This window comes from Pyricularia oryzae, chromosome 7 (genome assembly GCF_000002495.2).
Source record: "Pyricularia oryzae 70-15 chromosome 7, whole genome shotgun sequence".
NCBI classification, from domain to species: Eukaryota; Fungi; Ascomycota; class Sordariomycetes; order Magnaporthales; family Pyriculariaceae; genus Pyricularia; species Pyricularia oryzae.
Genome location: NC_017854.1, coordinates 1375706 through 1397267, shown reverse-complemented (window position 1 = coordinate 1397267; position 21562 = coordinate 1375706). Strand labels below are relative to the sequence as shown.

Genomic DNA, 21562 nt, shown 5'->3' with positions numbered 1-21562 from the left:
GAAATATAAAGTATTCAAAGAAACATCAAGTCATTCAATTTTCAAACACACTTTTCATCCCTTACTTTGTAAACAGTCACAAGTCACATCATTACCACGGCAAAAGTTTTCTTTGATTTCGCATCAACGGAGTACTTTCAAACTGCAATGTTTAAAGTGAAAAATCTAAGAGACACTTGCATAATTGTCTCATAACCGGCCATGACCAAATGGCCTATTTCCTATGGTACCCATTTTCCGAATTATACATACAGCTGGCTCAAAATGTAAATAAAGACTGTTCAGCTCATCAGTCATCAATCGAACTTCCTCAGCCTTTCCAGTGAGCCATCCAAATTTCTGCAATATGCTCCAGTAGCGGATACTAGTGACAGACAAACGCCACTAAGCACCGGCACGACGTGACCTGCCCTGGAGCCTTGATCGCTTTAAGAGGTTCAACGTCCAAAGCTTCAGGCTTCTCTGGCACTTGTAGTAAAGCCTCTCCAAAATTCCCAATTTATTGAGTCTTTTTGGTAACGGTGGCTTTTCCAGTGGGTGCGCTGAACATGAAAACCAGGCAAAAGGCCAAAAATCCAGTGATGGTGGCGCCGATACCAGTGATCCAGGGCCATGCGCCTGAGATGACAAACGAGCGTGGCCACTCGTCGTGGGCCATGTGGCGGACCGAGACCTGGTCCTTGCTGTCGATGTAGGTGAGGAATGGCCTCTTGTAGTTGACACGGAAGTTGAAGATGCCGTGCTGGTCGGGCAGCGTAAAAGACACGCTGTACTTGGTAGCATCACTTTCGGTGGAGGTCGTAGGTTTGAGGCCCAAGCGGTGGAAGGGCGACAGCATGGAAAACTCCAGCTGAATCTCATCGCCATCCGGAACGGTAAATGGTCCCCAGGACTGAGTTTCGGGCTTGTACTCTGACAGAGAGATGGTGTAGGTCTACGGTCCAGCCTGATCAGTATGCAAAAAATCACAAAGACTAACACGTAAAAACAACAGCATCCGCTGCTAGCTTACCACATCGTTCTTGACCCGGTAGATAGCCGGGTTCGAAACGTTGCTTGCGCCCGCTTCGTTCAGGTGGTGCTCCACAGAGTTGACGCGCAGGACACCGTACTCCTGGAAGGTCCAGCCGCTCAACTTCTTGGCAAACTCGCGGTTGTAGGTCGAGACCTTTTTGTTTGAGCTGGACGGCTTGACTTCGGCATCAAACCACTGGTCCTGCAGCATCTCGGCAGAGCCAACGACTGTAACGCGAGCCGAGTTACGCGGCTGCACAGCGCTGACGAGGCTCAACTGCTCGCCGGCAGCAAAAAGGTCATCAACGACCTCCGATTGCTCCTTAGGATCGTAGCTGTAGGCGGTGAGAGGGGCGCGAAGGACAGGGTTCAGGAGGGGGCTCTGGCCAAGGGTCTGGCCAATGGCTCGCGGAACCGCAAGCAGCTGGCTGGTCTGCTTCTCGCTGCCAAAGATGTCCTTGTGGAAGTCACGAACCGGCCTGGGTTTGACAAGGATGACATCGTGCTTCTCAGCGGCAGAGATCTTGTCATAGTGGAAATGGTCGACCACAAGACCGGTGCGATCGGCAGGGAGCTGGATATCGAGCTCGTGGAGAAGCGAAACGATCGAGATGGGCACGGCGGTTTCGGCAGAAAGAGCCAACATAACGTTGCCCTCATCCTTGACGAACTGGAGGAGAAGAGCGGGAGTCAAGTTGGGGCCAAGACCTTTGTCGGTCAAAGGTGTGTAACGTCAGTCGTAAGTCCGATTTAGTGTTTTGTACCTGGCCACCCACCACCCCGCCATCATAATGCCCTCACCACGATGTACTTGGAACTGAAAGACTGAACTGCATACCCTTTGACTTGGTCGGGAATATAATGACATGGTCAAAAACCCGCTCTCCCAAGTGGGAAAGCTTGAGAGAATCACTTTTGGGTGTGCTGTATGTTATGCTGAAGCCTCTGCCTGCAACGTGGGAAGCGTCGGGTTAGCCAATTATGCCCTATCTCACTGAGTGAGATGATGTGCTGACGAAGACATACTCTGCAGATCTCCCATGAACTTGGAGTACTTTTCCTTTTCTGCGACATCTTCCAATACCGCAAGTAGCCTGTTGCCGCTGGAGCTCACGGCGCTCACAGTGGCGGCCAGCAGCAGGAAGAGCAGTGAGAGGATTGGCTTAAACATGGTAACTCCGTGACTGCGAAAAACAAGATGAGAAAAACACAGAAAAGATGAAGAGGCCGGGTATCAAGAGGAGAGGTGACTGGCGTAAGAAATCGCCCCGATGTGCTCCAATGCTTGCATGGATTCACCTATTCCGGGGGTTTGCGGGCTTGAAATGCAGCGCAGTACAGTTGTCGCGAACCGCCGTCATGGAGCTTGACGAGCTCCAGTTCACTTTGGCAACGTAAACCTTTGCCAAGACATTTGGGGAGGTACAGGGGGCAGGGGTCGAGGTACGAACCACCGAGGGTGACAAAGCTAGCTGCACGTTTGTGGAAACATCCGATGACTTTGATGTACATTTACTTACACGAGTCTCTCCCACAACTCCTTGTAGCAGATAAATTGTAAATGAGGGATAAAGGTTGAGGTTTTAGATCGGAGTCAAGAGCTTTTTGAGTGAATGTCGATACTTTTGCCATGTAGAAAGATGCTGGAAAAGGCATCTCGCCCTTATAACCGCTTCAGTCAATCTTGCCACCCACCTCGAAGCTAAGGCACTACTTACTACGGATGGTGACATATGGCCCCACCAGCAGCATCAAACGCAGGGGTCCGTCGAGCTCTCCAGCCAATCAGCACTCCCAATTATCCCGACAGATTTTCCGGTCTTTACTCTCACAGTGAAGTGGGTGACGACCTCTGGGACCCGACTGCAGCTCCGGACTCTATCGATCAATGAATTGACTGCTTGATTGAACCCGGCCGAAAAACCACCCAACCCAGGTCCGACAGCTTGCGGCATAAACCCACGCGAACGCGCCTTTGGACGTCGGTGAGTGCAATTGACAAAACAAACACCTAGACCGATTCGAAACCTGCCGGAACACGACGCGAACTTGGCACAACTCGGAAATCCCAGCGCTTGTGCCCGTATCCCAAAAAAGCGCTCCCGTAAAACTGACATCGGCTCTCCTCCAGAGCAAGCAACACCAAAGAAACCCCCCCTTCCACAAACCCTCCCTCGAGACGCCCCCCCCTGCGGCCACCATGTCGACCTCGCCTCGCTTCTGGGCCGCGCCCCTCAGGTACTGCCGCTGGGCGGCCCGCGAGAGGCCGGCGTACTTTTGGTCCGTCGTCATCGGCTCCATGGGTCCCGTCACCCTCCTCGTCGTCCCTCCCATCAGGTACCGCCTGGGAGATGTCGACGCCCCCGAAATTCCCATGACATACCCGAGTGCGTAGCCCCAAGGTTTCCCTTCCCCCCTCACTGGACTAGACGGATTGAGTCTAGGTCGCCATCATACTAAAACAAAAATTTGCATCTATATAGTCCCCAGGGGCCCAAGGAAGACGTTGACCGGCTACGATGACGACACGGAAACTGCATGAGGGAAAGCGAGAGACTTGTAGAGGAAGAAGGAATTATTAAAAGTGCCGGAAGGACGCCAGCCAGTATTGCCGTCTTTCCCAAGGTGCTGAGTAGGGGGCAGTGACATAGAAGCGGCGCCCTTCGACCATGTTGGGCTAGCTTCTTCGTTGTACCATTGTACATAAGTACGGCAGGCGTTTGGGAAATATTAAGAACAGAAAATGCAAAAAAAGGGGAAATCAAAGTCAACTGCAGCAGCTCTCCTGTTCTGCGCGCTCGCAAGATTTCAGATGCATGTGTATTCGTCGGAACGCTAGCCAAATATGCTTTTCTATGCCATCCTTATATTTCCCCCTATCGCTCAAAACAATGCAAAAATTCAGCATGAAGTTTAATATCAAACAAACCAAGAGGGCCTAATCAAGTATTGAACGATCCCCAAATGCCGGGGCCACTGAATCAATGGAATCATCGACGCGTTCCGCCACCATTTCCTAGGTTGCCGTTTCTAGCGCTCTCGTTGCACCAAGTTCCATTCGTACTAGAAGTTTGTTTTGTTAGCCAGAGGTTCAAGCTCGATTCCCTCCAGACTGAGGAGTTATAGGGATCAACTTACCACTCTACCCTCTTCGTCTCCAGTATAAACAACCTGAGGCATGGGTGCGATGCAAGTGATGGCTGCCTCAACATTGGCGCCCGTTTCCGACTTGGTATCGATATGATCCAGCCTCCGCAGGAATTCGAGCTCCCACTTCCCAGTCTTGGGACTAACAACTCTGCGCCAAATATTGACCTTGCCGCGCCGGTGACCAGTAAAGACAAGCTGGTTCTCTAGCCACTCGTTCCCGCCACTGCCTTCGTAGAATGCGCAAGAGTGCACGTAATCGTCCCGGCTGTTGCTGGTATTGGTCCCGCAGACGTTCTGGTCGACGAGAAGATCTCCATTCACCGAGAAGAGCATGACGTTCGTCCCAGAGCACAGCATGATCTCTCCCGAGACGTCGTTGACTCGGGCGCACTCGACTGGACGTCGGCCATAATGCTTCAGCTTTCTGATAAACTCCAACCGGTTCAGGTCCCAAAGGAACGCTTCGCCGTCTCTGGCGACGGTGACCAGGGTACTGAAGCTCTTGGAAACGGCTAGAGTGGTGACGGGGGATTTGTGTCCAAACATGGACGACCGAGGCAGCAGCTCGACTGGTTTTCCGGGACTCGTTTGAATGGTGAAGGCCGAGATGACGCCATCCTCGCCAGCCGTTATGAGGGTCTTTGAATCGGCAAAGGCAACGCAAGAAATCTGCCCGATATGCAGGTTCTCGAATATGCCAGCCAGCTTTGCGTTTTTATCCTTAGCCTTCTTTTTCTTGGATGAGCTTGAGGACTTTTTTGTTTGCCTCTGCGATGGGGAATGTGCATGTTATTTACCTTTCTGTTGTCACTAAAATAAAACCGGACACTGTTGTCTGCGTATCCCCACTCGAGGAACTTGTCATAGTGCGGTGGCAGGTTCACTCGGAACGGTGATGCGCAAAGAAGACGGTCCAACTTGGGCGCGTATATGAGCGAGGCTACCCTCTCATGACTCTCTGAACAGATGGGAGAAGAAGTCGGCATTAGCACATGTTTCCTGGACATCTGCAGGCTTGGAGGGATCACAGTTTCAGGCTTACCAAGAAGCGGGTACGGTAGCTTCGTCAACGCAAAGATGCTGGTGTCAAGCCTCTTGATCTGGCAGTGAACATTTTCCCTCGACGGATGAGGCTTGCTGAAAATCTGGTGCGGCGTTTGCCCAAAGTTGTGAATGATACTAGTAATAACCTTCCTTTCTTGGGGGTCCTCGATACCATCTAGATCAATGGCGCCGTGATACGACATGTTGTGGAAGACATTCAGGTTCTCGACTGCTGCGTCGCCCCGTTGCTGGTATCCGAAAATCAGGTCCACCCAGCGATGCAGCTGTTGGCTGACGTATGGGCTTTCCAGGGCCTCACGGTGACGCGCGATGAATATTCTCGGGTCGCCCTTGGCCCACGGCGGTAGAATTACGTCACTGACTCTGCTACCATCCTGACGCATGCCAAAGTCGTACCCGTTGATGTTGGTCAAGAACTCGGGGAGACAGAAAAACTCGGGGATCAGTTCTCGGACGTCTGAGCCATTGTCTTGTGAGGCAGACTTCCATGCGCCCGCCACAGAGTAAAAGAGACGATCTGGGTGGTCAAAGTGACCGCCTTGCAAGAGCAGGTAGGAATCGACAAAAGGCGGCAACCGTATCAAGTAAGACGCAACAGCCATGGCGGATGAGTAGTGTGTTCCGTAGTGGAACGGGGGCAGTTCCAGTTCAGCCAGGCCGTTATATCGTTCCCGGAAGTCAGACTGTCGACTAAGCGTCTGGGCTCCCATGGGTTTCGACAAGTCACGGAAGGTGGCTGGGTCATTCAAGTCCAGTTCTTCGCTGGTGTAGTCAGCCAAGACCCAAGGGAAAACTGGATACTGGGTGAGATCGTTAAAAGTCCGGCCCGCCATCGTGTTGACCAGCATAAGATAGTGAAAGTTGGATATCTCTCCCTTCTGCCACCGCTTCATGATCGGGTTCCAGGGCGAGGAGTTGAAGATGCTGCCAAACTTTGACCCAAAGGTCTGAGGCGCCTCTTCATAGACTCTGAGAGCCTCGAGCCGCCAAGCATCCTCGGGGTTGGGCAATGAGTTCGGCCCAGTCGTATGCGGGGCCTTTTGCAGCAGCTTCCCGTGGATCTCGTCCCTGATGACTGGGTTGATAGCTGTGAGCAGGTAGCTACGCCCATCGCGGAAGAATATCTCGATGGCAACGTCACGGAACAGGAACCGACGCTTGGAGATGCTAATCACATCCGACCATCTCCAGTGCCGAGATTCCTGCTCACTCCGCTTGCTGGTCTGTCGCTTCTCCGGTGGCTTGTCCTGTGTGATTATCTGTGAGAACGGATCACGCTCCTCGGGAGGCGCAAGCCAAACGTTTACGATTTCGCCGTCGGCCCGCTGGAAGATGTTGTCCATCAGGTACAGCGCATCTTTTCCAATGAGCAAGATGCCCTCGCAGGCATCAAGACCAATGATGCGCGATATGTTGTAGACACTGCGCACCTGGTCGCCGTGCTCAAGGCGACGCATCACCTTGCGTTGCTTGTCTTCAAAGTCGTCATCGGGTTCCGGGTTCTCGATGACTTCAAAGTCATCCTCCGGCCCCAGACCTTTGGAAGGGTCTGCGTCCTCCTCTGGAATTGCATCCGCCTCCGCGGCAAAGTCAAAGTCTTTACTCTTGTCAGGTCCTTGTCCAGGTTCCGGTGGAAGAGGCGTTGAGCCGATGCCTCCAGCCGACGGCGGGTGAACAACCAGATTCACATCGGTATTCAGTTTGAGACCGGGTGTTGGACTTTGTGTTATGTTTGGCTGGGGGCCAGATCCGGTATTCCTCCGCTGCTTGGTTTGGTACTCCGGCTGCTGGGGAGTATAGTCGGGTAGGACCCTTAGACGCATACGATTTCGACCTTCGGTCCGATCGAGTTTCCACTTGATGGTTGTCGGTTCGGCAAACATCGCACCTGGGCGCCTCAGGTCTCGGTCCATCTTGGCAAAGGCCGAGGCGTGAAACGCAAGGTCGTCCTGTTGATCCTGCATCAAGCGCTGATGTCTGTGGTGCTCATTGAGATATATGCTCTTTGCCCAAGCACCATTGGACATGTCGTGTCGCAGGAGGACGTTGTCCCGTTCAAGGCCTTCGGCATGCCACTGTCGCAGCTTCTCCCTCCTCCTTGAGAGTCTTGAACGCGCCGTGTCCATGGTGCGCTGGTTCTCAACAGCCACGTACTCTTCCCAGGGCCGGGACATGCCACCAAAGAAGAGCAAATCGAGCGATGGGCGATGCTCATCTATCCATTTGACAAAGTTGCCATCGTCCACCTCGGTGAGCTTGCAAAAGTTTTTGACCAACGGCTGCTGTTCGATAGTAGCGCATTGTCGTAGTATGCTGGCAGACTCATCCGGTTTTTGCACCAGCATGATGCGCCATACACTGGCGGCAACGAGACGAATCTGTTCCCTGGAATCGACAAGCTTCGCGTACAACTGATACCAAAGCAGCTTGATGTAATCATCCTCGCTCGACACCGAGCTGAGCAGTACGGTTTGCCAATAGAAGATGTTCTTCATCACTGACAGAGCCTCTGCGTCTGACATTTGCGGGTCACCCATTTCTGTCAACCTCAACAGTGCCAACCTCAGGAAAGAATGACGAATGGTGTTTACGGGCTGACTACAGAGTCGTACACTCTTCAAGGAGCTGATGTCCGGCCGTTGGAGGTATTCAAGCATCGTCCCTGCAAAATCCAGCATCATCTCGGCGCCGTTAAGGAACCATCCCTCAAAGATAGCCTCGACCACATGTACTGTGAAGCGAGACATGTTGACGAGAATTTTGGGCTCGCAGAGTAGCTTCTGATCCTTTTGAAGCGTGGTGTCGAGATGGGAGATGGTGCTGCGCAGGATGTACGACTCCAAGTAGGCTTGGTGTTCTTGAAAGCCAGGTGGTATCTTGGAGGACAGAGCAAAGCCTTGGAATTCCTTTCGGGCAAAAATCTGATCCGCAAAGACCTTGACTACAAGATCCAAAAGTCCATCAAAAACCATGTTGAGCACCTTTTGGGTGACCACTTTCTGCTTGGGTGACATTATCGGATTGAAACGAGCCGAGCTCGGTAGCTGGGGTGACTTGGACGACGTGAGCAGAACGAAAGAGGATGCTTTGCGAAGAGGAGTGCCCTTTGCCGTCTGCAGGGGTGCCGCTGAAGGTCGATCAAGCAGGCTCGCAGTCGTTGTCCTGACAATCGGCGCGGCGCTCCCTGACCCGGACACCGGTCGAATAATTACATCGCCACCCTCAAAGGTCAGTGCCGAGTCTTTGGAGTTGAGCTCTGTCTCTGGATTAACGGGATCGGTGCTGAGCAAGATGGGGTAGAGCGCTGACAGAATCATCTTGACGTAATCGGAGCCAAGACAAAAGTCTCTAAAGTCTGACGACCTCGTATGTAGGTCCGAAAGAAAGCGGATGACAATGTATAGCACGGCTGAATGGGTGTTCACCCTCTCCTGGTCTGGTCGGAAGGTTTGCCTGGAAGCAAGTTCGTCCGCCAAAGCCATAGACCTCGCCCTTGGCCGTCCGCCCTCTTTGTCAGCGGTGTCCTGAACCTCGTGGCCGTTTTGTGGCTGGATCTTGGCTGTCCTGTCGGCCTCAAACGAGGAAACTGGTGAGTCCGGGTCGTCTTGGTATTTCATGACATCTCTTAGCCCATGCTGGAGCATTGACATGATTACGGGAAGAACGTCTGGCAGGGAAACGCGACCACTGCCAAACATTGCCAGTAACGTCGCAGCATCAAAAGGTTTGCTGAAATCCAATTGGGCCACGTCTTTGCCAAATAGGATAGCAAAGCATATCGGCCATAGTGTAGAAATATCCCACCAGTGTTTCAGTCGGTGAGCCATTATCCAGAAACCTCCGGTCTTTGATCCAAACTTGGACGTGTAGCTAACGCCGTGGGTCACCAACAGGCGTGCCAAGATCTTGCTGCTAAGGACTACCACCTGGGGGTCATCTTCACTAATGAGGCAAAGAAGCCACTTTTATTTCAATGGTCAGTTCATAGGTCATACGACCTGGGGTGAAGCATCAATCCAGCGTGCGGATGGGCTTACCTTGTTTGTCACTGCACGGGCAAACTTTCTTATTTCCGCAAGACCTCCTTGGTCACAGAGTAATCCGGCATACATCTCTAGTATCTTCACACCAAGCTGTTTTCTGGTAAGGGTTTTTGGTGCCACAAGCTCTCCCGTATATCTCCGTTGAGCAGTGCGAGTTGCTACGGGAACAAGGGGAGAAGCCGATCGAGTTGCCGTAGCCGATGAAGGTTTAGGGGTCCGAGGTTGTGAACTGGGCGATGTATGGAAAGCATATGTGATGAAGAGAGCGAGTGATCGGTGAACCTCGATGCTAAGATTGCATTTGGTCAAGCTTTCAAAGGCCGACAGGAAGTGTGGCAGAGTTTCTTCTTGAATACTTTCGGCCTTCATGGCATCCAGGAGGCGCTTGACGATTCCTGTGAATTTGTTTTATATGTTTTTTTTTTCTTGTTAGCAAATCAGTCTTATCCACACATGGACACATGAGTCTGTAAGATGACGGTTGATTACATACGCATCCTTAATAACCTCCGGCTGTTGAACTGGTGGTATTTGCTCATGACAGCAAAGGTTACGAATTGTTTGTAATAGAGCTCCTGGGTGATGAGGGATGACTTTCGAAATGTGTTCAGGTCTATCAAAAGAACACGGTAGGCAAGCGGGTTAATGATGAATGAATCAACCGGGTCTGCATGCTTGTACCCGACGAAAGCAAGCACCAAGCTAAGGAGCTGGAAACTCGTTCGATCGCGCTCCTCGGCAGTCATCTTAAGACGCCAGTTTGGGTTATCAACACCGCCATAGCCAAGCTTTGCACGAATGAGCATGGCCAGGATGGCATACCCATATCCGTTATCCCGCTCCATGGAGTCGCTGTTTCTCCAGCTCTTGTTGATGCACAGGAACGTCAACTCGACAATCCTGACTAGCTCCTCTGGCGTGGATGCTCTCTCTATCAACTTGAGAACAACTGGTTTGAATCCAGCCGTCCGCCATAGGCTATCGTCAAAGTTTCGCGGAACGGCGAGCACGGGGTCGCCAGAGAGGACTGACATGCCATGCGCACGAACGAGAGCATCGTTGACGCATGGAAGCGCAGTGTTGATTGCAACGGCTGTTCCACTCTTAGTAGTCACAGCCAGAAGGTTGTTGGCGGCGACTTTTGAGAGCGAGCGGAAGAGCCGTGATTCCAAAAACTGATCATCTGTCCGGAACATGGCGGTCGGCATGCTGCCCAACAAAACCTTGCTTTCGGGAAGGATGGTGCTGGCCCTGCCCCTGATTGCGCGCAAAATATCCGAGTTCTCGTCCTTGCCCGGATGCAAGAGCTCGTTGCGCAAGCCCAAGGCAGCCGAAGCCTCATATGTTTGGAATCCACCGAGACAGTCTTGAAAGTTGCCCTCATAACGCGGACCAAGTCGGTGGTGTACAGCCAGGAAATCATCGCTGAGTGTGTCCTCGAACAAGTGGGCCGAAGCAAGTGACCAACGAGAGAAGACCAGGCCGGGCCCGACCTGCGTGGAGAGATCCCGCGGCGTACCGAGAAAGGCTTGCACTGGGACCGTCTTGTTCGCATTCGAGCTGAATGACGCAAAGCTTTCGGTGCTAGCGTTGGAGAGAGGCGGACCGGAGGGGTAAGAAGCCCGAATCTGTTCAACAAACTCGCCGTTCACGTATAGCGCCGCTTTGCTCGCCGACATAGTCTTGGGCCGCTTGTGAACGAGACCAATGTGATACCACTGGCCTGGCTTGAAGGAATAACCCTTGAATCTGACGCTGGGTCTTTGCGAGGTAACAGAGGTTTGCAAAATGAAGTTGTGGGTATCCTTTTCGAGATATGCAAGGAGGAAGCATGTCTGAGTGGCGTCAAAAATGCCAAAGAGAGTCGTGTGAGAGTTGGGGTCAAACTTGTCTATGCGCACCCAGGCAGTAAAGGTATATCCCGGAGATGACTGTGGCGGGAATGAGCGGCCAAGGTTAGGCAGTTCAATCGAGGCATGGCCATGCAGAGAAAGATCAAATTGCACAAAGTTGGGGTTGTCGTACTTCTCAGTCATTTCCAGGCAGAATTCCGACGCTGCAGGGTCACGACTTGTGAGTAGGAACTGGGCATCTGCAAGGTTGTTCACTCCAAGAGACATGAGTGACTTGCAAAGCGGAAGGATCTTCTCTCTTTCTCCTTGGGTAAGTGAGGATGAAGGATCAAAATACAGGTGTAAGAACCTGGACAGCACTCCTGTCGAGTGTAGAGCTGATAGGTTGAAGAATGACGTCTTGACAACTGAAGTCAAGGTGCTCAAGACCAGGACGGATGCAAGGTTAGCCTCGGAGCCTTTTTCCCGCGGTATCGACTCCCAGAAGTCGACCACCGCCCTCAGGATCTCTGCGTTGTGAAGCACCGTCTTGACACCGACTATGTCATCAATTTTCTTTTGTATGATCTCCGGAGCCACGGGCTGCTCCACCCCCTTGGTTTGCGCTTGGCTACTTCCAGTTGAGTCTGCATCGGTGGTTCCATTCTCGGCCTTTGTGTTGTCACCTGTCGTTACCGTGGTTGTATTTGCGCTCGAGCCAACCCATAGACAAAGTTCGTGTAGCCTCTGGTCGTCGAGCGAGAAGGAAAGGAGCTTCCCAAACAGCTGGCAGTTTGTCCATAGGTCGGCGTCACTCCCGCCAAGGCCTATGCTTGCCAGTGCTTGCTCCAGAGCCTCCCAGCCGCCGCCCTCAACCCGCTGTCTAAAGTACCGCCTATTTCCATGGTGCTCCCGGAAAGAAGCCGAGAGGACTGCTAGGACAATGTGCAGGAGCTCGAACAAGGCCTTCTTCTCTTCCTCTGTCCGCACCTGTGGATTATAAAAGCCCGAAAAGGCCCTGAGGACATCAAGAATCCGGTGGAAGCCCCGAAGATGTCGAAAGTTGTCCTGTGCTGGGCAGGGAGGGCTACTACTGGCGACGATCTGGTGGAGCTCCCGAGCGTGTTTGACTATCTTCTTTATTTCAGGGTACCCGCTGGGCGTCGCGCGGTGGTCTGCGGCCTGGGAAAGCTGGTCGAACAAAGACTGAAGAACCTCGACTGCTTTCGATGTGGCGGGCGGGGTGGAGGCCGAGGTCGAGGAACGGTACCGACTCGGGCGGTTGACAGCCAAGGTGGCCATTGTGAAAGAGGAGCTCTATTAGAGCTTGGTTTCTTGGTTTGGTGGCCTTCTTCGCGCTGGATTCGTCACTGTTTTCGTTCTCGTTCGTGCCCTTGCGGTCTCGAGACCTGTCATGTCATTAAAAGGTTGTTTCCCCAAGTTATCGCCAGCACCCTCTGAGGGTGCAGGTCGCGGCTATCAAGACGGTGCATGGAAGCCCGGAGACGGTATGTATGTCTGGCGAACAGGGCTATGATTGAACTATTGTGGAGCGTTGAGTTGGACCAAGTATGTTAAGATCGCCGTAGCCTGCACTGCCTCCGGCGGGGTAGCCAGGTTGCTTTCCAACGCAGATCTGTGGCGGCGTTGGAAAATATGCGAATTGATGCTCAGGTGAAGAGAGAGCAAAAACAAAAGTACAAAAAAAAAGAGCGTGTCAAAGATCAAGTCGAATTGGGTACTCGGTAAAGTGTGGCTCTTGGAACGCCGCTGCCTTGTCGGTTAAGGGTCCTCGATACCGGTGGTCAGCGCGCGCATGCATGAAGTTGACCGACGTCAGCCTGGATCCTTGCCAGCTGCCAAGTCGTGGTGCATGCCTGTTAACGAGGGACTCGACTCGACCGCAAATAGGTATTTGTTCTCTCTTGTTGCGCTATTTGTATCACACACAACCAAAGCTTGTTGAGGGGAAGGGTTGCAATTGCTACGATTGGCAAGTGATTGACGAGTTTCAACGTCGTGAAGAAATTTGGTAAGGAAAACAAACTGAAAATCGAAAACAAAACAAGGAGTTCTTTAGACGCGCAAGCCAAGGTTACCGTGGGTTTGGGTTGTGTAAGCTCCAAATTGAGAAATGCTAGCCTTGGCTCACAAAGCTCAAAACAGCTACGAGCAGAATGCGCCAGCCAATTCATAGTAGGGAGAAGTTATGTGCTTGAATTGCTAAATCAATAGCGGCTAAAGAGAGAAAAACTCATTCCCATCAAGGCCAAACGCCAAAACAAATGCAAAGTCGTTGAGTGCAGGTTGCCCATTTCATTGCACGCCCTAATCCGTCCCTTAAAACTCCAAACGTCCCTAGTAACAAATCCAAAACCAACGTCCTGATTAATGATGCCTCGATGCAGCCTTGGCGAACTCCTCTGCCTGAATCCGCTCCAGCTCCTCAAGACTAAGTCCACTTTGCTCGAACTTGTTGGCCTTCTTCTCGCGTCCCTATTGAAAGCGATCGATTTAGATTAGCGACACCCTATAATTGGTAGCATAAATCGCCAAGAGACCAGGAGGACAAACCTTTTGGACTTCTTTGTGCTCTGCCGCTGCCTCGAGCACTGCCGGCACATACTCGGAGAAACCCAGGACCTCGAGCGCTTTGGTGATGTGGTCACATGCAATTGTCTTCTTGGCCTCCTTATCCGATATCTCGTTTGCCTCAGACGAGATGAGTGTAATAAACTCTACACAGCATTCTATCAGAAGATCCCTGGCCTCTTTGGAATAGGTAATGCCGTCGCTCTGGGGCAGAATCTCGCTAACGATTTTTTGGACCGTCGCTAAATTTGAGAAAGTGGTAAGTAGTCTTTCTCAAACGTGGAATCGACAGCCCAGAATCATTGCTTGAAAAACAATGTTCAAGCAAGCAGCCCTGGTGGTGCTTTGCTTCCTGGCGGCTCAGTTATTCCCATATCAGGGAGATGGATCGTGCACAGGCAGTGATTTAGGGAGAGCCGTTTTGGAAGGCTCACCTTTTGGGAGCGACAAATCGTCATTCGCTGAGATGCGATATTAGCTTCTGAGAATTTCAAGAAAGAAGAAAGCCTCAAAAAATCTCTGAAAACATCCTGGGCTGCAAACATACCGCCAAACTCGTTGTCAGACATGACGATAACTTCGCCAGGTCACGTGTTTTGATTCTTATGTGCTGGGTGACTTGAGGTTTTGTCGCGTCTTCCAGTTCAATGTGCTTTGGAGGGAGATGAAGGACGTGCAGTTGACAGAATCAAGTTTGACCCAAGGGAGACAAGAAATTCAAAAGCAGCTGACTTTCAAGTGAAAAAGTGAAAACAAGTGTGATTGTTGCACATAGGTTGACAGTGCCAGTCCCGTCGTCGCTCAAATTGACATGGCCGCCCGAGAGCGCGCGCGCCCGGATTGAAGGGGCGCGGGGCAGGTTCACTTATAAAATTCCCAAGCCACGGAGCGCGCGGGCGAACCCATGTACACGTTATTTTTATCGATAAAGGATTAGCTCCAGAGCCCCACTTACCATTCCATGCTCACCCATTTTTCTTCAAGTATTTTTTTTTTTTCCTTCCTCAAAAGCTCGCTCTTCCACTTGCTCTTCCTCTTCATGTTCATGATCAAAATGTTTACTTCGCTTCCTTCACCAGAGGAAGTAGTGAAGCAGACACTCAACTTACGGGATGATCTAGCGCTATATCTAGATGCCGCCATTGGCATGTGGCAAGCACTAGACGCAGTATCATCTCGTCAAGATTTCATGGGATAAATGGTATGTCGCTTTCTAAAGCTCTCCCTTTCGCTCAAGCTCCCTCTCCACCCCAGGCCAACATGATGAACTTTCTATGTCGCCCCAGTCTTACCTATACATGGTGATCGACAACGTCTTTCCAAACGGACACACTGATCTCAAGCCTATCATGAATATTTTCGTCCATTTTCATCAAGTCGAGGAAGTGCTTGCGCTAACATTCGCCGTAAAGTAGGTTTTTTCTCGCCGTTCTTTCGAATGGGTTGATTGCTTCAAACCCAGCAAGATCTTTGGGATCCCTTTCGCTATGATGCTCTTCATATTGTACAATTCCAATTCCGAATCTCAATCATGAGCGACAACATCAGTCCTGAGCGATTACCGGCACAACCTTGGGTCACTATCAGAACTACCGATCCCATGACTGCCAGGCTAACCTGCCAGTGTCGTCAGGCGGTCAAGTGATCTTACTAGGGCTTCAGACACCCCAGATGGATGAAGGGTAGGGCTTGAATTTTTTTTTATATTTTTTTCTCGATCTTGAATGTCCATCCACGCAGCACGACGACGAGCCGATGATGCAAAAAATATTCCATGCTAATACTGAATTAACATGTGGATACGCAATATGCTTTTCATCTTTCAACTGAGGCTCATACCCTGATTACATTTTGATCCCAAAATATCGATAAGACTAAGGATGCTAATGGATGTTATTCAGCTATAGATACCCCCAGTGCAGTCGCTACTCTCGGTACGGCGCGAAAGTCTCGGAATCCCACCTGTTGTCATGTCAGCAGGTGAAAGTGTTTGGGCGAGCTAGTGCTCTTCTGGACTACTCACGTAGCGTATTTTCCGCTTAGTTCAGGCTTTGCCTCCAAGACAAGCTGGGCCATGACCTGTGCTGGCCACTCAGGCTTGTTCAGACGGCCCTCTTCAAACGCTGTTTGAAAGCCGGCATAGTCCTTGTCTGCCATGACACCCTTTCCGGTCTCTCGAATGAGCTTCTGCATGTCGGTGTCGACGCGACCAGGTCCCACTGAAACGGAGACAACATCTGGCTCCTCAACTGCGACATGTTGGCACAAGGAGTGCAGCGCGGCTTTGGAAGATCCGTACGCGCCCCATGAAGAGTAACTTTCAGGGCAGCCCCCGATGAAGTGAAGACAATCCGGCCCTTTGTCTTGCGGAGATGGGGGATGGCATCCTTGATCTTGTTGATAGGACCGAGTGGTCAGATGTCCGTACAATGACGTTGAAAATGCAGACGTTGGAGACCTACCAGGGATAGGCAACTGAACAGATTAGTGTTGTATGCCTGGATCCATTCGTCGATTTTTGCGTTTTCAAGGCGGCCTAGAGGCTCCAAGGTACCATGGTTCAATACAAGTCCATCGAGCTGTCCAAATGTCTTGATTGCAGATTCAGTGATGACGGAGGTTGAAGGCTGCAATGTGTCAGTTGATGGCATGGGACGCATATTTGGATATCAAGAGCATACGTACCTCTTTTGTTCCCAGATCTACTTTACAAAAGGCGACCTGGTTGGGATATTGCTCTTTGAGCTTCAAAATCTTGTCCTCGGTTCTTGCAACCAAAACTACTTTGTGGTTGGCCTGTAGGAGATGCTGGGCGACTGCCAATCCAATGCCCCGGCTAGCACCGGTAATAATGACAACTTTTGATGCCATCTTATGTTGCTTCCTTTGTCCTCTCCGGCGTCCTTGGCCGTGCTTGTAAATGCTACTGTACCTGTCGCGTCTTGAAGTCGCAGGTTAGGTAATTACTGCTCGAGAAATTTTGCAGGTGAAAGTGGGATTGGGGTGAAGGAATGACGGCGGGCCCCGGAGGTACTTTGTCCCTGGTAACTTTCAGTTCTGGAGGTGGGGCACATTTGAATGGGCACCTACTGATTACACCTCATGTTCATGTACATGGAAAGGTTGTGTGATATCATTGGTGGATTCACCATCACAATCATTCGATAATGCGCAGCTTCTCCTATTTATCCTGCAGTCCGTCTCCAGGACCTCCTTCGATCATGTAGCCTTGCACCTTGATAGGGATCAATCAGTTGATGGTTAGATTCAAGCCATACCGAATGCCATGTCGACCGTCATAGTAGGTTCAGGGATCATTGGCGTGGCCACCGCGTTTTATCTATCCAAGTCAGAAGCTCCCAGCTCGATTCATCTGGTAGATAATTCCGATGTGCTCTTCTCGTCGGCATCGGGATTCACCGGAGGCTTCTTGGCCAAAGACTGGTTCAATGGCGCGATGCTCCGTCTGGCCCAGCTGAGCTTCCAGGAGCATCAAAGGCTAGCCCGCGAGCAAGGAGGACCCGAGAAATGGGGATACCGGACCGGAACTGCCTTTTCGTATATCCCGGCCCCAGAAACGGCAGACGCCGCCAAGACCATTTCTGGCGACTGGCTACGACAGGGAACCAGTCGGTCCGAGGAGGCAGCAAACTCGGAAGAGCCTGCCCAGGTTGAGGAGCAAGCGCCGGCTTGGCTACGGAGATACAAGGGCGACAGGATCGACTGTCTCAGCGTGGACACAGTTGCTCAGGTGTAGGTCGCGCCGTCCCCGAACATGTTCGTCGTGTTGCTCCACTTCTTGCGGAGCTGCACGACAGTTTTGAACCAAACTAAGCAAAAAGAAAAACCTTGTAATTTGGCTAGCGATCCTGCGGCACTCTGTCGCTTTCTACTGAGCCAATGTATTGATGCTGGCGTCCACCTACACCAGCCAGCCACTGTGCTATCGGTACATGCAGACAACCGTGGCGAGCTGGCCAGCGTACGGATAGCCGATACCAAGTCGTCGTTGGAGACGGATATTCCGTGCACGAGGGTGGTTGTCACGGCCGGCGCATGGTCTCCTCAAGTCTTCAAGACACTCTTCCCCGACTCACCGGTTGAGCGTCTCCCGATCTTTAGTCTTGCTGGATACTCACTATTGCTGAAAACTCCTCACTGGAAGGCCAACACTGTAGACACTGGGTTTCAACGATCGCGTGCAGTGTACTCGGCGCGGATGAGCGGTATGGCACCCGAGATGTTCTCATGGGGTGATGGGACCGTCTACATTGCCGGGCTGAATGACGCGGCCATGCCACTCCCGAAAGTTGCGACCGAGGCCAAGAAACAAATCCAGCCAGAGTCGGTGGAGAGGCTAAAGGATACTGCGAGGAAGTTGGTAGAGGGCGAGCTCGAGTTCACGCGGGAAGCTCTGTGCTTCCGGCCGGTCACGGACATTGGAACTCCTATCATCTCGAGGGTGCCGGACGAAATGCTTGGTAATGGCGTCACTACGAGGGGCGGAGGCCAAGGCGGCGTCTTTCTTGTTGCTGGACATGGGCCGTGGGGGATCAATCTGAGCCTGGGGACGGGGAAAGTAGCCGCCGAGATGGTAATGGGCAGGGGAAGCAGCATTGGAGACGTGGATTTCTTTGCTCTGTCTAGGTTCGTCTAAAGATTTCGGAGACGCGAATTTGGGGAAAGACAAGGGCTCTCGCCCTCCGAGGTTCGCTGATGGCAAAGCTTCTCCAATTATGATGCAATGACAAAGAAAGACCCTTGAAGGCGGTTCAAGGAACATGACTCGAGCAACAATGGGAAAACATCGGAAGTTAGCTTGGGTAGGTAAGGTAGGTAGATAGCTAATTACCCAGCTAGCTGGCCTTGGTGGAGATGGTTCTTTAAACCCCGCACGCTGATATATGGGGTATAAAAGTGCCAAGGCTGGCTAATAGTACCGTCAGCCGTATAGCAAAGCAGATAAGAGCCTTATGAGACTTGATGTTGATCGTAAACATGGGTTTTCTCCACTATACAGAGCGTATTGCTATCATGGTGCCTTTAATCAAGGACACTGTCTCCTATCATGAGTTCCATCAGCACCGGGTTGCTATGCGACATTTTCTTTTACTATGTATAACCACCCTTGACATGCAATCCACAACCACAGATTAGAGAGACGGTGTGAGGTCTACGGGTTCGTGAGGAACACTGATCACCGTCCCGTCCGTCCCGTCTGCCGATTTCGGCAGGGCACCCGACAGTCCGAACAAGAACCACGACCCCCATCCAGCGATATGACGAGTGTGCGGGGGGACTATGGGGCATACAATCCAGCTTCAGCCTTTACGGGCAGACGAGCGAGCTGGGCAAGGACATGGCCAGTACTTTAAAAAGAGCCCCGAACCGCATGCACTCTGGCTCGCCAGGTCGACTCTTTCCGTCATCATGCCAGTTATTGGTGCTGTCTCCAGGCCAACGCCCAAGCAGATCCCATCATGAAGGCAACCCTCTTCTACCTCGCCGTGAGCTGCCAGCTCACCGGCGCCCTCGCGGGCCCCATCGAGACTCCGTACATGCCGGTGACCCTGGCCGACTATGGCACCTTTTCGGGGCTCGTCGTGACCGAAACCTTTACGGGCAAGTCGCTCCCGTCGCCGGTGGACGCCTGGCTCGGCATGGACTACGCGACGCAGCCGGTTGGCGACAACCGCTTCCGCGCCGTCGGCTGGCCGGCCCCCTTTGATGGGATCAAGCCCGCCATCGAGTTCAAAAAGGCTTGCCCACAGGCCGTCACCGAGGTCCTGCCCAATAAGGACCAAGCCGAAGACTGCCTGCAGTTTAACGTCTGGCGGACCCCAGGTGTTCCTTTGGACGAGAAGCTCCCCGTCATGATCTGGTTCATGGGGGGAGCATTCAACCGCGGCAACCAGAAGCTTTTCGACGGCGGGAGCTTCGTTGCCAACTCGCCCAAGCCCATGGTTTTTGTGTCGTTCCATCATCGCATCGGCGCTCTGGGGTTCCCGACCAGCGACCTTTTCGAAAGGCATGACGGCCTCAACCTGGGAGTCAGAGATTCGAGGCTGCTGCTCGAGTTTGTGCAGAAGCACATATCCAGCTTCGGAGGTGACCCTGATACCGTCACAATTGGTGGACTGAGTGCTGGTGCTCATGGTGTCGGTAAGTGGCTTGGCTTGGCTGCTTGGCTTGCGGGCACAACTCATGGGTCGGAGAGGCTAACAAAGGCGCAAAAAAACAAAACAAAACAAAAACCGAACAGGAATCCAACATATCGGTAACAACAGCGACTCGGCAGTAAAGCCCCTGTTCGCGCGCGTGTACTACGAGTCCGGCTCTTCGACCGCTCGCGCCTTCCCCGGTGTTGACTATCCCATGTATCAGAAGCAGTTCAGCGAGTTCCTGGAGCTTACTGGTTGCAACAGCGCTGGAGACGATGACGAGGCCACAATCGCCTGCCTACGTGCAATCCCCTGGGACGCCCTTCGCGATGCCTCGGTGGGCATCTTTAACCGGTACGACAAGGCCGTCACGTGGCCGTGGCAACCGGTTCAAGGAGGTCCTCTATTTGCCAAATCAGGCTCTCAGTCCATGATCGACGGTACCTTTTACCACGTGCCAGTCATCTCCTCCTCCACGACGGATGAGGCCAGACGGTACATCCCGGGCAACCTGGAAACCGACGAGGAGTTCCTGGACTTTATGCACAACATCTCACCGGCCTTGACGGAGGACGACATGGAGCTCATGGCCAAACTGTACCCAGACCCAGCCACGGATCCAAACTCTCCGTACAAAAACAGCATAAACAGCACGCAGTTCAGCCGCCTGTCGGACGCGTGGAGCGACTACGCCTACATCTGCCCGTCGCAGGAGAACTCGTACCGCAGCGCCGCGGCCGGTCTCCCGGTCTGGAAGTCGCGCTGGAACGCGGGCGACAACCTCCCGGCCTGGAGGGGCATCCAGCACGCCACGGACATGAGCTACATCTGGGCCGAGCCCACGGTGGAGTTCCCCGAGCTGGGCAAGGCGCAGCACGCGTACATTGCGAGCTTTGCGCTGACCGGCGACCCAAACACCTACCGTCTCGCCGGGTCGCCCGAGTGGCCAAAGTACAAGCCCGAGGGCTACGGCATCGAGAGCGCGGCGCCGGACCAGCTGGTCATGAACCCCGGTGGGCCCGAGATCGAAAAGGATGACGCCAGGCGCGAGGCTTGTCTGTTCTGGCGGGACCCCGAGAGGGCTCCGAGGCTGAACAAATGAGGTGGTTTTTGTTTTCTCTTGAATTGAAGGGGGGTTACCGGAGTAGAAACTATATCTGGACTAGTTATGCGGGCCGACATGGTTCATCCAGCGTGGCCGTGGTTGACACTGCTACCCTGATGTAGTCGAAAATAGAAAAGGACGATGCCGTAGCACAAGAATCAGATAGAGCTTCTAAAACAAGATCTCACTCCGTGATCCAATACTCCGAGATGGGACTAGGCAACCCTCCCGCAAAGCATGGCTTTGACCTGTAAATACCATGCAAGTGAGGCTCGGCGGTCGCAGTCGTCGTGGATCGAATGCCAAAAAGAAGACTTTTTTTTGTTTGTCTCTCTTTCTTTCGGGGATACTTTTCGCAGTTGCACTGCGGAGAAATAGTAAGCTGACAGGCAACCACTTCGGGCCAAAAGATCCACGGGAATAGGAAGGGGAGGCGAATCCTGCTGGCTGATTGCTGGTCAGCCATTTGTTGAGTTGATCCTCCAAAAGCCTGTGGGTATTAACTGCAGAACGATATAGCAGGTGCTCTTTTGCCTGCGTACTCCGTATAGCTCCGAGTATACGAGTCTCTTTCCGCTGTTGTCAAAGGCGGTCAAGCTT

The 21562-nt window shown here is 52.4% G+C and overlaps 7 protein-coding genes across 7 annotated transcripts; 3 read left to right on the top strand and 4 right to left on the bottom strand.

Annotated features, from left to right (window-relative positions):
• Positions 1-92: 92 nt before the first annotated feature.
• Positions 93-2341, bottom strand: MGG_02821 (dolichyl-di-phosphooligosaccharide-protein glycotransferase). Its single transcript, XM_003720869.1, has 4 exons — positions 2041-2341; positions 1853-1963; positions 1013-1722; positions 93-934 (listed from the first exon to the last, which is right to left on the bottom strand). Exons 1-4 carry the CDS (start codon positions 2183-2185, stop codon positions 500-502), a joined length of 1401 nt encoding a protein of 466 aa, XP_003720917.1. The 5' UTR covers positions 2186-2341; the 3' UTR covers positions 93-499.
• Positions 2342-2860: 519 nt separating this feature from the next.
• MGG_02822 (uncharacterized protein) lies at positions 2861-3966 on the top strand. Its single transcript, XM_003720868.1, has 3 exons — positions 2861-2999; positions 3146-3401; positions 3498-3966. Exons 2-3 carry the CDS (start codon positions 3215-3217, stop codon positions 3554-3556), a joined length of 246 nt encoding a protein of 81 aa, XP_003720916.1. The 5' UTR covers positions 2861-2999; positions 3146-3214; the 3' UTR covers positions 3557-3966.
• Positions 3770-12961, bottom strand: MGG_02823 (beige/BEACH domain-containing protein). Its single transcript, XM_003720867.1, has 6 exons — positions 9766-12961; positions 9267-9667; positions 5207-9191; positions 4962-5122; positions 4153-4869; positions 3770-4077 (listed from the first exon to the last, which is right to left on the bottom strand). The coding sequence occupies exons 1-6, from the start codon at positions 12404-12406 to the stop codon at positions 4045-4047; spliced, it is 7938 nt and encodes a 2645-aa protein (XP_003720915.1). The 5' UTR covers positions 12407-12961; the 3' UTR covers positions 3770-4044.
• A 340-nt stretch (positions 12962-13301) lies between these two features.
• On the bottom strand, positions 13302-14537 carry MGG_02824 (negative cofactor 2 complex subunit beta). Its single transcript, XM_003720866.1, has 4 exons — positions 14244-14537; positions 14131-14157; positions 13679-13938; positions 13302-13600 (listed from the first exon to the last, which is right to left on the bottom strand). Exons 1-4 carry the CDS (start codon positions 14263-14265, stop codon positions 13493-13495), a joined length of 417 nt encoding a protein of 138 aa, XP_003720914.1. The 5' UTR covers positions 14266-14537; the 3' UTR covers positions 13302-13492.
• A 1084-nt stretch (positions 14538-15621) lies between these two features.
• MGG_02825 (short-chain dehydrogenase) lies at positions 15622-16567 on the bottom strand (the record flags this gene model as incomplete). Its single annotated transcript, XM_003720865.1, has 5 exons — positions 15622-15658; positions 15720-15945; positions 15996-16089; positions 16159-16323; positions 16382-16567. 5 exons carry the CDS (start codon positions 16565-16567, stop codon positions 15622-15624), a joined length of 708 nt encoding a protein of 235 aa, XP_003720913.1.
• A 277-nt stretch (positions 16568-16844) lies between these two features.
• Positions 16845-18802, top strand: MGG_02826 (FAD dependent oxidoreductase superfamily protein). Its single transcript, XM_003720864.1, has 2 exons — positions 16845-17449; positions 17561-18802. The coding sequence occupies exons 1-2, from the start codon at positions 16983-16985 to the stop codon at positions 18351-18353; spliced, it is 1260 nt and encodes a 419-aa protein (XP_003720912.1). The 5' UTR covers positions 16845-16982; the 3' UTR covers positions 18354-18802.
• A 374-nt stretch (positions 18803-19176) lies between these two features.
• MGG_02827 (para-nitrobenzyl esterase) lies at positions 19177-20959 on the top strand (the record flags this gene model as incomplete). Its single annotated transcript, XM_003720863.1, has 2 exons — positions 19177-19858; positions 19959-20959. 2 exons carry the CDS (start codon positions 19177-19179, stop codon positions 20957-20959), a joined length of 1683 nt encoding a protein of 560 aa, XP_003720911.1.
• Positions 20960-21562: the final 603 nt, after the last annotated feature.

Coding starts and splice junctions, on each gene's coding strand:
- MGG_02822 (XM_003720868.1), top strand. CDS start 3,215: ATGTCGACCTCGCCTCGCTTCTGGGCCGCGCCCCTCAGGTACTGCCGC. Junction 3,402..3,497: donor AATTCCCATGACATACCCGA/GTGCGTAGCCCC, acceptor GCATCTATATAG/TCCCCAGGGGCCCAAGGAAG.
- MGG_02823 (XM_003720867.1), bottom strand. CDS start 12,406: ATGGCCACCTTGGCTGTCAACCGCCCGAGTCGGTACCGTTCCTCGACC. Junction 5,123..5,206: donor GCTACCGTACCCGCTTCTTG/GTAAGCCTGAAA, acceptor CCATCTGTTCAG/AGAGTCATGAGAGGGTAGCC. Junction 4,078..4,152: donor GAGACGAAGAGGGTAGAGTG/GTAAGTTGATCC, acceptor ACAAACTTCTAG/TACGAATGGAACTTGGTGCA.
- MGG_02821 (XM_003720869.1), bottom strand. CDS start 2,185: ATGTTTAAGCCAATCCTCTCACTGCTCTTCCTGCTGCTGGCCGCCACT. Junction 1,964..2,040: donor GTTCATGGGAGATCTGCAGA/GTATGTCTTCGT, acceptor CCCACGTTGCAG/GCAGAGGCTTCAGCATAACA. Junction 1,723..1,852: donor ATTCCCGACCAAGTCAAAGG/GTATGCAGTTCA, acceptor TGACCGACAAAG/GTCTTGGCCCCAACTTGACT.
- MGG_02826 (XM_003720864.1), top strand. CDS start 16,983: ATGTCGACCGTCATAGTAGGTTCAGGGATCATTGGCGTGGCCACCGCG. Junction 17,450..17,560: donor GTGGACACAGTTGCTCAGGT/GTAGGTCGCGCC, acceptor TAATTTGGCTAG/CGATCCTGCGGCACTCTGTC.
- MGG_02824 (XM_003720866.1), bottom strand. CDS start 14,265: ATGTCTGACAACGAGTTTGGCG. Junction 14,158..14,243: donor GTCTGACAACGAGTTTGGCG/GTATGTTTGCAG, acceptor ATCGCATCTCAG/CGAATGACGATTTGTCGCTC. Junction 13,939..14,130: donor CGATTTGTCGCTCCCAAAAG/GTGAGCCTTCCA, acceptor TCTCAAATTTAG/CGACGGTCCAAAAAATCGTT.